The sequence below is a fragment of the Delphinapterus leucas genome, chromosome 19 (assembly GCF_059928025.1).
Source record: "Delphinapterus leucas isolate spDelLeu-1000000601 "Yukka" chromosome 19, BTC_Dleu_Yukka2, whole genome shotgun sequence".
Classification (NCBI taxonomy): Eukaryota; Metazoa; Chordata; class Mammalia; order Artiodactyla; family Monodontidae; genus Delphinapterus; species Delphinapterus leucas.
In genome coordinates this window covers 47,147,468-47,160,845 of record NC_143147.1, presented here as the reverse complement: position 1 = coordinate 47,160,845, position 13,378 = coordinate 47,147,468, and the positions used below count along the sequence as shown (strand labels likewise).

Sequence of the window (13,378 nt, the reverse complement as noted above, 5' to 3'; positions counted from 1 at the left end):
CAGAGAAAATAAGCTAAAATAAAATTTGGAGTGATTTGGGTTGGACATAAAGCAGAGCTTGGTCATTAGGTAGACAAAATAGTTGGTCATTAGGTAGACAAAATAGCAGACCTTTAAGAAACCTAGACAAGACTTAAGTATTCATCTCCAAATTCTTTGTGGAAAGGGGCAAGCTGTAAATCATTATAAATGATTAAAATACTTGCCTGCATAAAGGTATGAAGTGCTGAATCAATCAGACAGGTTCTCTCCTGCTGACCCGGAAGCTTGCCTTTTATCATAAACGCCAGGACACAACTGGAAGCGCTGATAACCATCACCCAGTCCTGCTTACAGCTTAGACTGATGACTCAGTTACTCCTGGACAAAGAGACAGCAATGGCTTGGGAGCACATTGGAGAGCCTCACTGGGGGCGCCCAACAGGAGTCACCGCTGGTTAAGAGGCTCACCAGGGAGCTATAACACACTGAATCTGGGGGCAATACCTGCTACCTGGAGAGAACAGAATGGGAAGTGTTTGATTTTGTAAAAATTAAGTCTTCTAGTCTGCTCAGATGCCACTGTTTAGTTAATTAATTTTTGGCTGCATTGGGTCTTCGTTGCTGCGCACGGGCTTTCTCTAGTTGCGGCAAGCGGGGGCTACTCTTCGTTGCAGTGCGCGGGCTTCTCATTGCAGTGGTTTCTCTTGTTGCAGAGCACAGGCTCTAGGCACGTGAGCTTCAGTAGTTGTGGCACACGGACTCGGTAGTTGTGGCTCGCGGGCTCTAGAGTGCAGGCTCAGTAGCTGTGGCACACGGGCTTGGTTGCTTCGCGGCACGTGGGATCTTCCCGGACCAGGGCTTGAACCCGTATCCCCTGCCTTGGCAGGTGGATTCTTAACCACTGTGCCACCAGGGAAGTCCCATCAGATGCCACTTTCTAAGCAAAGTCCTCTCTGTCCACCCTTTTACTTTTTTTCAGGGAGAGAATGACTTTATTATTATTATTTTTTAATTGAAGTATAGTTGATTTATAATGTATTAGTTTCAGTTGTACAGCATTTTTAAAGATTATACTCTATTCAGAGTCATTGCAAGATAATGTCTATAATTCCCTGTGCAATATATTTTTGTCACTTGTCTATTTTATTTAAAAAATTTTTTGGCCACACTGCACGGTTTGTGAGATCTTAGTTCCCTGACCAGGGATCCAACCTGGGCCAATGGCAGTGAAAGCACAGAGTCCCTACCACTGGACTGCCGGGGAATTCCCATCACTTGTCTAATTTCATACATAGTAGTTTGTATCTGTCAATCCCATACCCCCCTACCTTAAGAACCTTAAGGTTCTCCCCCTTCCTCTTGGGTAACCGCTAGTTTGCCTTCTGTCTGAGTGTCTGTTTTGCACATACATTCATTTGGATTTCTTAGATTCCCCATATAGGTGATAGCACACTATTTGTCTTTCTTTGATATTTCACTAAGCATAATGTTCTCTAGGTCCATCCACATTCCTGCAAATGGCAGAATTTCATTCTTTTTTATGGCTGTGTAATAGTCCTTTGTCTCACTGTCTTTTACATTTATTTGTTTGTTTATGGCTGCGTTGGGTCTTTGTTGCTGCGTGCGGGCTTTCTCTAGTTGTGGCGAGTGGGGGCTACTCTTCGTTGCGGTGCGCGGGCTTCTCATTGCAGTGGCTTCTCTTGTGGCAGGGCACGGGATCTAGGTGCGCGGGCTTCAGTAGCTGTGGCACGTGGGCTCAATAGTTGTGGCTCATGGGCTCTAGAGCTCAGGCTCAGTAGCTGTGGCACACGGGCGTAGCTGCTTCGCGGCATGTGGGATCTTCCCGGACCAGGGCTCGAACCCGTGTCCCCTGCATTGGCAGGCACATTCTCAACCACTGAGCCACCGGGGAGGTCTCTGGTAGATTATTCTTTCAGAATATTCCTCTCCACTGAGGTGGGAGAGCTGTACCGCTGAGGTCAGAAGGGCTGAGAGTGGTCTGCATTGCAGTTTTGTGGCTAAGTGCCTTCAGTGTCGTCGGGCGGCGGCTTGATTTTTTTGATCCAAGTCCTCCATGCCAGGGGCTAAGCAGGCCTAGGCGACCCATAATCACAAGACGAGGCATAAGCGGTTAATTTTATCAGTCCCAAAAGGGGGAAGAGTATGTGCCCAGATCGCCTGGAATTCTAATGTCCAACCCAGGTCCACTCCCAAATCCTTCCCCCAGGCTCCATGGTAGCCACTCTTATCAGCTCATTCAGCTAGGTCATGATACACCTACATTTGATCAGTATATCCTTGAGGATACTCTAAAATGGTTTTGGGTGTTTCCCCAAATCTCTTCAGCCATGTCCTTGCAGACCATTTCTTGGTCCAGTCTCACTAGGTGTGTGATTTTTATCTAGTTTAAAAAACTAGGTGTGTGTGTGTGTGTGTGTGTGTGTGCGTGCGTGTGTGTGTCTTTTCTCCCTGCTGCATAACTGCTGAATATGTTGACTGCACACCCTTGTGTATTCCTGTCTCTCTTGAGGGCTGGTAGGGGAATCAAAGGAAGGCATGTAAAGTCTAATTTGAATATTCCAGGAGTTGTGGTGAACATGGTCTTATAGGGGAAAGGCTTCATCATTCAAGTATTTCCTTCTTGATCGCGTAACCATCAAAGATGAGCTTCCTACAATGTTTACATCATTGGTGCCATCTCCAGATCTCGCTGCTCTAACCTTGACCTGTGTTTTGCTTCCCCAGTGAACACCGAGAGTGAGACAGCAGTGGTGAATGTCACCTATTCCAACCGCGAACAGACCAGGCAGTGAGTGGACCCAAAAGTGGGGCAAAGGAGGGTCTTTGTGAGTGGTGGGAGCCAGGTGCCCCTGCTTGGGCAGGGATGGGGGTCCAGGTGGGCACGAGTCCGCACCTAGCCTCTGATTTTGTGGCAACCAAATCCAGACTCTTGTCTTTTGGTTCAGGAATCTCAAAGGTTCAGAAACCTCACCAGGATTGATAGCAAATACTTTGAAGGGAGGGACCCAAAGATCTCCCGGGGAAGGTGGGACATCCTCTTTAGGACAAGATACTGGCTTTTAATAGGTCTCTGGTTGCGGGAGAGCCCATGGGGGCCTTTGCTGTGTTGATGGCGCCATCTAGTGGTGATGAGGAGGAACTAAGACCTAAAGGATTTGTTATGATGTGGCAGAGGCAGACATTTTATCTCAGGGATTGCCTTGAGTCCCATCACACCCACAATTTCTGGCTCCTTAGCCTGTTTGGTTGAGTCACACTTCTCCACCCACTGGTACTGACAGACTTGTATACTTTGTGTACTCATTTATACTCAATTATAGGCCATTTTGCTTTTGATGGCTTTCTTGTCCCTTCAGCATGTTGCCTCTATCATATTTGTTTCCTCCAACCTAGTGTAAAACCCACCCACTTTCTCAAACCATTCAGTTTTCGTTTAGATGCCTGCTGGACTCAGAATTTTCTGGAGGTCCCTGTGGCTGATCTGTGGGCCTTAACCTGGCTTTAAGTCAACACTTGCTTACTTCCTACTACATATTGTTGCCTTGTTAACATTTCTAACCAGCATCAGCCTTGGGAATGCATGGTGCTTGCCCCCTGCCTTCAGTGTTCATCAGTCCCGTTTTTCAGACATTCCAGACAGACTTAAACTCCTGCAAACCATTCTGTCTCCACCTCTTCCGTTTCCATGGAGTTTGCTTAAACATGGACAGTATCATTCTCAATAGGTGACACAACAAACCTTGTCGTAGCATGTTCTTTTTTATTATTCATGTATCGCGAATCACATGTGATTCTCCTGTGAATCCTATGTGATAGGTAGCTCTGGTCGAAATTCACAAGCCAGTTCCAAAATTCAGTGGAGATAAATTATCTGTGTTATAATACCTTACTTGATGTCTTATGCTATTTAGACTGGAAGCCTCTCTAAGGTGGAGGTGGGAGTGGTGCGCAGGTGGTCGTCTCCCTTTCTTCTGGCATGTTCCACGTCGTAACCCAGCTGAGTGCTTTACACCTGGAGGGCATTTGGTGTGATTGGCGTGGATTGGAGTGACCGGTAGATTCTCCCTCTGTCCTCAGAGCCATCATGAAGCTGAACGGCCACCAGTTGGAGAACCACGCCTTGAAGGTCTCCTACATTCCTGATGAGCAGATAGCACAGGGTCCCGAGAATGGGCGCCGAGGAGGCTTTGGCTCTCGGGGTCAGCCCCGCCAGGGCTCTCCTGTGGCAGCGGGAGCCCCAGCCAAGCAACAGCAAGTGGACATCCCCCTGCGGCTCCTTGTGCCCACCCAGTACGTGGGCGCCATCATAGGCAAGGAGGGTGCCACCATCCGCAACATCACAAAACAGACCCAGTCCAAGTGAGTCTTGGCTGCAGGGGAAGGGGAGATGGGGCCAGGGAACAGTGGTTGGTGCCCAGGAGGCGAAGCCTCTCCTGGAAGCACGCTGAGGGGCCTCGACTCAACTTTACCTCTTAGGAAATGTTGGGGAGGCAGAATAAGCCTGGGGGGTGCCATTTGGTGGCAGTGGCTGGGCCACACACTTTTGTTAGTAAGAAGGGTTTATTTCTTGTAGAAAGTCTCATCGAGCAAACCGAGTCTTGGTAAGGTGGCCACTCCTTAGTGCTCTGTGATTTCAGCACTGCTTATTGGCGGCAGCAGGATGGGGCCCGTCAGGGACCTCAGTAAGAGGTCACAGTTCTGACCCGTCTCCCATTCCACCAGAGCCACCCATCTTCGCTGATCTTTATAGCTGATCGTTGTGTGTTCTGTGGAAAGAGAACAGGTCACGTTGTGTCCTTATTCGTAATGCATCCTTTTATTATTTACTTTTAATTTGGGACAGCGTGCCTTCTCTTTATAGTTGTTTCAAGGGGGAAATCCAGAATTCAAGGGGAAATGCAGCTTCAGAGCTGAGGGCTGTTGATCCCCCAACCCTGTATTCCCATGATAGATGCCACCATTCTCAGCCACCACCTCCTGACTGAGACAGAATCCACAGCAACAGGCTGGCCCTTTTCTCTGCCCATTTCAACTCTGCACTTGGCCTTGTTCCAAAAGGAGCCGGACTATAGCTTCGGCTGAGGGTTAGCTAACCGTCCGTGTACTTGTGGCCCTCAGGATCGACGTGCACAGGAAGGAGAACGCAGGTGCTGCCGAGAAGGCCATCAGCGTGCACTCGACCCCCGAGGGCTGCTCCTCTGCCTGTAAGATGATCTTGGAGATTATGCACAAGGAGGCAAAGGACACCAAAACGTAAGGCTTCAGCTTCTGGGCACATGGGGACTGCCACTTCCTCGACTATAACACAGACTTTTTTTTTGTTTTTGTGCGGTACACGGGCCTCTCACTGCTGTGGCCTCTCCCGTTGCGGAGCACAGGCCCCGGGCGCACAGGCTCAGCGGCCATGGCTCACGGGCCCAGCCGCTCCGCGGCATGTGGGATCTTCCCGGACCGGGGCACGAACCCGTGTCCCCTGCATCGGCTGGCGGACTCTGAACCACTGAGCCACCAGGGAAGCCCTAACGCAGACTTTTTAAAAGCAATGATAGAGACAAATAGGAGACACAGAAATTGTACGAAAGGGTAAAAGCTGAGAAAATGAATCCTCCATGTAAACAACGCCTTGTATATCCTAGCAATGCTGTGCCCTCACAGGTGTGTGCACGTGTATGTATGTGCGTGTATTTTAGCACAAATAGGATCATAATGAACACGCTGTCCTATAGTTCGCTTCTTTCCATCTATAAAACCATCACCACAGTTAGGATAAGGAACATACCCATCGCCCTTATTGACCTTGTGCCCTTGGCCACCCATCCCTGCTTCCCATTTCTCTCCCTAAACAACCACTGATCTGCTGGTTTTCTTTGAAAACGTAATTTTGTCTTGGGGTCTACCTTGGAAACCCCTCGTCTGCGGTGGCCCACCATCTAAGAAGCTCTTGTCCCTCGCTTCTTCCCAAGGGCTGACGAGGTTCCCCTGAAGATCCTGGCCCATAATAATTTCGTGGGGCGTCTCATTGGCAAGGAGGGGCGCAACCTGAAGAAGGTGGAGCAGGACACAGAGACGAAAATCACCATCTCTTCGTAAGGCGCTCTCTCATTTCCCTTTACGAGTGGGATGCCTGGGCACCTGGCGTGGCAGTATCTCATTGCTGAGCCTTAATATCTGCCCCTTAAGTTGGATACAGTTTCTGCTGGTTGAAGAAGAAGAATCAAAGCAGCGGTGAAGAGCGTTTATCCGTAAGGGCTGGAGCGTTTATTATAGCGCCCGTCACCGCTGTGGGCTGCTGTTAGCCTGCTGCCTCTTCAGTCCTTTCCTGCCACATCCTGTCTCTCTTGCTCTGCATCTGGAGGAGAGAACCTGTGGCCAGGAGCCAGGGCTTTGGGGTTTCGGGAGCATTTGCTAGGCCATGGGATGTGGACAGACCCAGATCCTTTTCTGAGCCCTGAGCACGTGCTGTGCGTGGTGGTTTGCCTCACTGCGGGGGAGAACCAAAGTCATGCAGCTGGACTGGCAACTCCGTGAGCACTGTGCCTCTTGATGTTGTCAGAGACTTACCCATGGGCAAAGTAACTGCTCTGTTCCTACGGGCACAGGAAATGGATTGCTTGGCACCATTGGGGACCAGCTTCCAGTTATGAGAATCCTCCTTGCTCTACCGGTCTGCTCTGAGTATCCTCACCTCCCTGTGGGGAATCCTTGCCCCGGTTACAAACCGAAGGCCAGAAGCAGAGAGCTATTTGCCCAAAACTAAACAGCCTGCAGAAATGGCATCGTTGTGTCTCGGCCCCAGCCAGGACCTGTGTCCCGGTCCTGGCCTGTCAGCGGAAGGTTGACACTGCTCTGCTCCCTGCCCCAGGCTACAGGACCTCACCCTCTATAACCCCGAGAGGACCATCACTGTGAAGGGCGCCATCGAGAACTGCTGCCGGGCCGAGCAGGAGATCATGAAGAAAGTTCGGGAAGCCTATGAGAATGACGTGGCTGCCATGAGTGTGAGTGTCGGGTGCCTCTGCTTGCCCTTCTGTGAGCCTGAGCCATGGGAGAAGTGGGTCTCCAGCGAGGTGGGCATTCACAGGCTGGGGGGCCTTTGCGGTACGCGGGCCTCTCACTGCTGCGGCCTCTCCGGTTGCGGAGCGCAGGCTCAGTGGCCATGGCTCACGGCCCAGCCGCTCCGCGGCACGTGGGATCTTCCCGGACCGGGGCACGAACCCGCGTCCCCTGCATCGGCAGGCGGACTCTCAACCACTGCGCCACCAGGGAAGCCCGGGCCTTGGAGCTTTTACTTTGCTTTTTGGACCTCGATTCATCAGAATCCTTTTAAAATTAAATTAATAGGCATTCTTCATTTGATTCCTGGGGTGCAAGTGGGAGTCCAGTCTTGGGCTTTGAGGTCTATGACCCTCCTGTAAAGTTTGTGTTTACGTGCACTTTAGTGGGGAGAGGGTCCATAATTTTCATCTGGTTTTTAAAGGGGAGTGAGGATGTGGGACACGTGACCAAAAAGGTGAGTCCTGAAAGTCAGAGATGTGTCTCCTCTTCCTTGTCATCGGCTGAGTCCGATGTATGTCTCTGTCAGAGTGCTGTAAACCACTAGAGAGGAAGGACGTCTGAGGGTCTAACGCTGGGCCTTCTCCTCAGAGCTGCCGGTTCTTAGTCCAGCGAGAACCCTCGGTGTACATGTGAGTGTGTGTAAAAACCAGAAGGGCAGGCAGGTTTGGGGCAAAAGCACGTCATTCCGCTGTTGAGACCCACTCACCCTCTTGTTCAGCCAGGGCCACGTACAAGGGCCACCAGGTCCTGTCAGAATGAGCTGACCTCTCTCTCTTCACCTTCCTTCCCCAGCTGCAGTCTCACCTCATCCCCGGCCTGAACTTGGCTGCTGTAGGCCTTTTTCCAGCCTCCTCCAGTGCAGTCCCACCACCTCCCAGCAGCGTCACCGGAGCTGCCCCCTACAGCTCCTTTATGGTAGGTGCAGGGTCTTATTACAGGGGACCATGCGGCTGCAGGGTCCAACTCTTTGTGGCAGCCTGACGCTTGGGGATTTGCGGGGAGAGGGAAGGGCTCCCAGCCACTGGCGCCAACCCTCCGGAGCACCAGCCCTGTGCACGGCAGCCTCAGATGCTGGCAGCACTCTTCCTCTTGGTCTTGCCCGGCTTCTTCCCTTTGTCCCTGCTACAAAGAGCTACAGAGCATGTAGCCCAGGGTGGCCGCTGGGTGCCTGCACCCTTCCCTCCTCGAGGATGCAGGGCAGGGCCACGGAGGGCTTCTGGGCTGTATCCGTTGACCTGCGTTAATAACATGTCCTGTCTTGGCAGCAGGCTCCAGAGCAGGAGATGGTGCAGGTGTTCATCCCTGCCCAGGCAGTGGGCGCCATCATTGGCAAGAAGGGGCAGCACATCAAACAGCTCTCCCGTTTCGCCAGTGCCTCCATCAAGGTGACCTGCTCTGTCTCCTTCCAGTTCCCGGGGTGGGAGAGTGCTCTGCTCCCGTCACCCTCTGCTTTTGTTCTCAGACACCCCATCTGCCTAGTGTTAGGCAGTTGCTTTGCTTCTGACCTCGCTTAGTCCTCCGTGGGATGCCTTCCAGGCTCCTGGGCTTTCAGGCTAAGGGAGGAGGTGGTATTGTAGCACAGAAGAGAACTTCAGTTCAGACAAGACTGACCGGGTTCAGATCGCAGCTTCTGAGCTATAGGTCCTGAGCCTTCGATTCCTCATCGGTACAGTAGGGGTGATGATACTCTGAAGCAATGCAGCCAAAGCCCCTGGCTCAGTGCCTGGTGCACAGTGGTTGCTCAGTAAATGTTAGCCGTCTTTCCACCTTCCCTGGCCATGGAGAACCTGTCACAGTGAACAGATGTTTTGTTAAATTTCTGTGCCCCTCCCTCTTGGCAGGACTCTGCTGAAACCTGCTGGGGAGTGGGAGAGATGGGGTGTGGGCGGGCTGCCCCTACTTAGAAAACGTCAAGAAACGAACGCACCCACGTCCTCATGGGTTCTGGCGCAGGCGCAAGAGCCTTGGGGTTCGGGGTCTCTGTTCTCCCCTCCCCTGGCCGTCACAGGTGGGCAGTGGAAGCAGGGTGGTGGCAGAGGTCTGGAGGCGGTGGAGGTAGAGGGCACCTCTCTGACGGGCGTTTGCTTTGTAGATTGCTCCTCCTGAAACTCCGGACTCCAAACTTCGTATGGTCATCATCACTGGACCCCCAGAGGCCCAATTCAAGGTTCCGATCTTTATTGTTTTTCCAAGTAGGACCCAGAGGAATCGAGTTTGGGTGGGAGTGCAAATCTGCGTCACGTTTTTAAGCTTCCCTGCAAAACACACGGCTGCAAGGCTGCTTTCAAACTGACGTCAAGCGGGGCCTCTGCCGCTTTCCCTCTTTGGTTCCTGAGAGTCAATAGGCACGCGGGGAAGAAGGCGGTCTGAGGGCTTCTTCCTCGCGCTCTGCCTCAGTGACTAAGGAAGGCCCATCTCTCCTTCACGTCCCTGTGACGTGCCGAGGTTCTCGAACTTCTGGGCAGACAGTCACAGAGCTAGTAGCTTATTCTGACCTAGGGAGGGATGGAGAGCGGGGACAGCTCTCTAGACTCTGTGGAGTGACCAAGAGCCCGCCCTCTGAGTGGGTGACTCCCACCAGCTGCCACTCAGGGCCTTGACTTGCCAGCCACAGCTTGTCCAAGTCCACGCAAGCATCCCAGACGCCACAGGTCTGGTCTGTAGCTTAGGTGCTGTGTTCCTCTGGGGAGCTACACACTCAGTTACCCTGCCCGGGCTCCCCGGTGTTACAAGTGAGCAGGTCAGTCCTGTGCACCTTTCGTATCACCTGGCCTAGATGGTGACCCACCCCGAGTGGGCGTGGGCCTGTGGGCCGGAGGAGGAAGGGGTGGGGCTTGGGGAGCTTCCCTTTCGTCATATACATGTGGTCCGCTGACACAACAATGACCTCCTCTTTTCAGGCTCAGGGAAGAATTTATGGAAAACTCAAGGAGGAGAACTTCTTTGGTCCCAAGGAGGAAGTAAAGCTGGAGACCCACATCCGGGTGCCGGCGTCGGCAGCTGGCCGGGTCATTGGCAAAGGTGGCAAAACGGTGAGCCGTGAGGGTCAGGTTGGAAGCTCTGGACATTAGTACCCAAACCCAACAGCTCTTCCCCTGGCCCCCAGCTCCTCCGCCCGGCTCAGCCTGGGTACTCCCAATTTGCCCGTTTACTTGATTCCACTTCCCACGCCCAGCTCCTGACTCCTCCAGTTTCTCCCTGCTAGTGACCAAGCGCTTGAGCCTCCAGTCCCATCCATGTTTGACATGGACCAGCACCCTGAGCTCCTCTCTGACCTGTCCTCCCTGCCCCTGCCCCCAGGTGAATGAGCTGCAAAATTTGACAGCAGCTGAGGTGGTGGTGCCAAGAGACCAGACCCCTGATGAGAACGACCAGGTCATTGTCAAGATCATTGGGCATTTCTATGCCAGCCAGGTACGTATGTCACTCCCCCATCACGGGAGGGCGGCAGGGCTCCAGGAGCATGACCTCGACAAATCCCGCGCACTCTGCCCGCCTCTGGGCTGGGTCATTCTTTCCTTCCAGGTGTAAGGGTGTGAGGTGTAGATGTTTTATTCCCTCTGAAGGCTGTAGGGACAGTGATTTGACCGTTTTCATAGATAGTCTACATTATGTAATAACTGTGGTGTATCATGTTATATGTTATAGTCTACATTATGTAATAACTGTGGTGTATCATGTTATATGTTAATAGCCTTCCCTGTCGTCTAACCTTAGTCCTTCTCTTTTGCACCGGATAAGGAGAGAAATGGGTCTTATCCACCACCCAGCCTTGTTCATGGAATAACATCCTGGGTTGCCCGTTTGCAGTGCAGTTCCTTCACCTTTCCCAGAACCACTGCTCCATCCTTGCTTCCAGTTCTTCCACCCTCCTGGTCTCTTCCTGGAACTCACCATCTATCCCTGCACTGCTTCCAGTAAAGCCAGTCAGCAGTGCCCAGCATTGGGACTGACCCCAGAGTCTAGAAAGGAGGGCAGGTATCAGGTTCAAATTATAGGATGATTGGAAGCTAGTGGGGTTTTCCTAAAACCCCTTAGTGTTGGAGCTAGAAGGGATGTGGAGACTACTGGATACAGTCCCTTCCACTCACAGAGGATAAGCATGTCACATCAGGCTTGTGGCCCACCTGAGGCTGCTCACGCAATCAAGGGCAAGACAGGAACCCAGACCCCAGCGTAGCGTGACAACTTTCTCTGACAGCCCTTTGGGAGCCATTAATAGCCACAGAAATATTTAAGATTTATGGGTTCTGCTGCTACACCAAGCATTATTCTATGTGGTCTCTATTAACTCATGTAACCCTCGTAACAACCTCATCGTACAAGTGAGGAATGTGAGATTTAAATGATGTATCCAGGGATGCAGAGAGCCAAGGTGTATTAAATACCAAAGTGGTGACATTTTTCATTGGTTACAATGAGAACTCAGTGAAAAACTATGTAAAACATCAAGCACAGGGCTGACAGAGTAAGAATTAATGTATAAATATTGACTCCACATTCTTTCCCCAACCTAGACCAACTTTCTCTTTAACCAAGAAATCAAGCACTCAGCTTACGGGAAGGAGACATCCTGGTAAATTTCTGTCAAGAGAATCGCATTCTGCAGTTGATTTCCCTTATAAAACTTTGTTCACAGGGAAGACACTTTTAAGAAGGAAAGAGTAAAGATGCCAGTCCTTTGGTGTTTTGTCCGTTTTCACAGTGGAGCTTCTTTCACTGCCTTTTGGTTATCCCAGTTCATCCCCTTTCCTGGGATGTTTACATGTGTAGTGGAGTTGTGATTGGTGACGAGGTCTCCTGCTTTTTGACCTTCTGACAACACATGCTCCTGGAAACTCTGGGAGTTTCCCCTTGAGTTCAGTAACGTGTGTCAACTTGGTCACGTTTTAAATTCTGATGAATGAGTTTATACTACTGTTTATCCTCCCTTCCTCTGTATGAATCCAGTGGGTGCTCAGGGTCTGCTCGGAGGCAAAGAAACTTACGGTCACTCTAATCCTGTCTTCTCTTACCTTTCTTACAAGTCCAACGTGACCTGTGGTTGCCGCTGGTGTCCAGACCCCGATGGCTTCTCTCCGCACGTAAGGCTATAAGTCCTTGCCTTCGGAGACCTTCACTCTCACTTGTTCTATCTGCAGATGGCTCAGCGGAAGATACGAGACATCTTGGCCCAAGTCAAACAGCTGCACCAAAAGGGACAGAGTAACCAGGCCCAGGCCCGGAGGAAGTGACCGGCCCCTTCCCATCACGTCGGCTCAAGGACAACAGGCCGAAATCGAGAGCACGTTCTCCCCCAGCAGGCCTGAGAATGAGCGGGAATCAGGGACACTTGGGCCGGGATGTAGATCAGGTTTGCCCACTTGCTTGAGGAAGTTGTTCCAGTGAGGAACCCTGATCTCTCAGCCCTAAACACCCAACCAATTGGCCCAACACTGCCCACCCCTGAGGGTGTCACCATGGAAATTCTAGCTCAGGGTGCTTTTAAACGTGGATTGTTTAAGTTCTCTAGGTCCCACCGAGAGGGTGGGTCAGACCCCAGTGGGAAGAGAAATAAAATTTCCTTCAGGCTTTTAAAACACGCAGAGGGGTGTTTTAATCAACCTCGAAGGATGGTTTACTTCTTGGCCCTAAGATCCTTCCAACCTTCTACTTGATTTATTGATTAAAATACCTCTATTCTTGTGCCCCGACATGGCCTTTTCGTATATTCACGCTGGTTATGTTACCTTTCTGCTACTGGCAAAAGTGAGAACCAGTCCTTTGCTTTGCTTACGCTATTGACTCGAAGGGAGAAGACACATTGGCATCTGTAGATTAATTCCAATCCCTTCCTAACCAGCCAGTAGGAATGGCAAGGAATAAAGAATGGGGGAGAAATGGGGAGAAAGGTGATTGAACTATACAGTAATCCACGTTTAAAAGGAGTGCCCTTGTGGCTGAGTGATTCCAGATCACCACCTTGAAAAATTGGCACAGTTCAAATTTCCCGCTCTGTTGGGGCTTCCCCACTAAGATTCCCGCCCCGTTCATGTCCCTCTAACCATGTAAGTCCCACGTCATGTCCAGGTGCACATGGGTGGTACTGACTGCTCAGCGGGATAGGGGCTGACCACTGTACTGTCCCTGATTCCTATCATTCTCAGGCAGATTTTATATTTTTTTAAAGTCTATTTTAATGATTGGATACGAGCACTGGGAAGGGGACACTGACGCCCCTTGATAAAGTCTCAGTTCCATGGAGGACTTGAGTGGCCCCAAAGGCTGCCACTGTGCCCTCACGCCAGCCCACGTGCTCCCATAAGGGCTGGTTCCCAGA

The 13,378-nt window shown here is 51.3% G+C and overlaps 1 protein-coding gene across 2 annotated transcripts in view; it reads left to right on the top strand.

Moving 5' to 3' along the window:
* The window catches only part of IGF2BP1 (insulin like growth factor 2 mRNA binding protein 1), a 39,046-nt gene extending 26,565 nt beyond the window's left edge, over positions 1 to 12,481 (top strand). The window contains exons 5-15 of one of the 2 annotated variants that reach the window (XM_022557965.2): positions 2,728 to 2,791; positions 4,081 to 4,362; positions 5,122 to 5,256; positions 5,967 to 6,089; positions 6,866 to 7,001; positions 7,852 to 7,974; positions 8,325 to 8,444; positions 9,152 to 9,226; positions 9,960 to 10,091; positions 10,360 to 10,473; positions 12,201 to 12,481. In XM_022557965.2, the coding sequence (XP_022413673.1) occupies positions 2,728 to 2,791; positions 4,081 to 4,362; positions 5,122 to 5,256; positions 5,967 to 6,089; positions 6,866 to 7,001; positions 7,852 to 7,974; positions 8,325 to 8,444; positions 9,152 to 9,226; positions 9,960 to 10,091; positions 10,360 to 10,473; positions 12,201 to 12,293 (1,397 nt within the window). In that variant the 3' untranslated portion in view covers positions 12,294 to 12,481. The remainder of the gene's footprint in view (positions 1 to 2,727; positions 2,792 to 4,080; positions 4,363 to 5,121; positions 5,257 to 5,966; positions 6,090 to 6,865; positions 7,002 to 7,851; positions 7,975 to 8,324; positions 8,445 to 9,151; positions 9,227 to 9,959; positions 10,092 to 10,359; positions 10,474 to 12,200) is intronic. The other variant, XM_022557967.2, reaches the window with a different exon arrangement.
* The last annotated feature ends 897 nt before the right edge of the window (positions 12,482 to 13,378 follow it).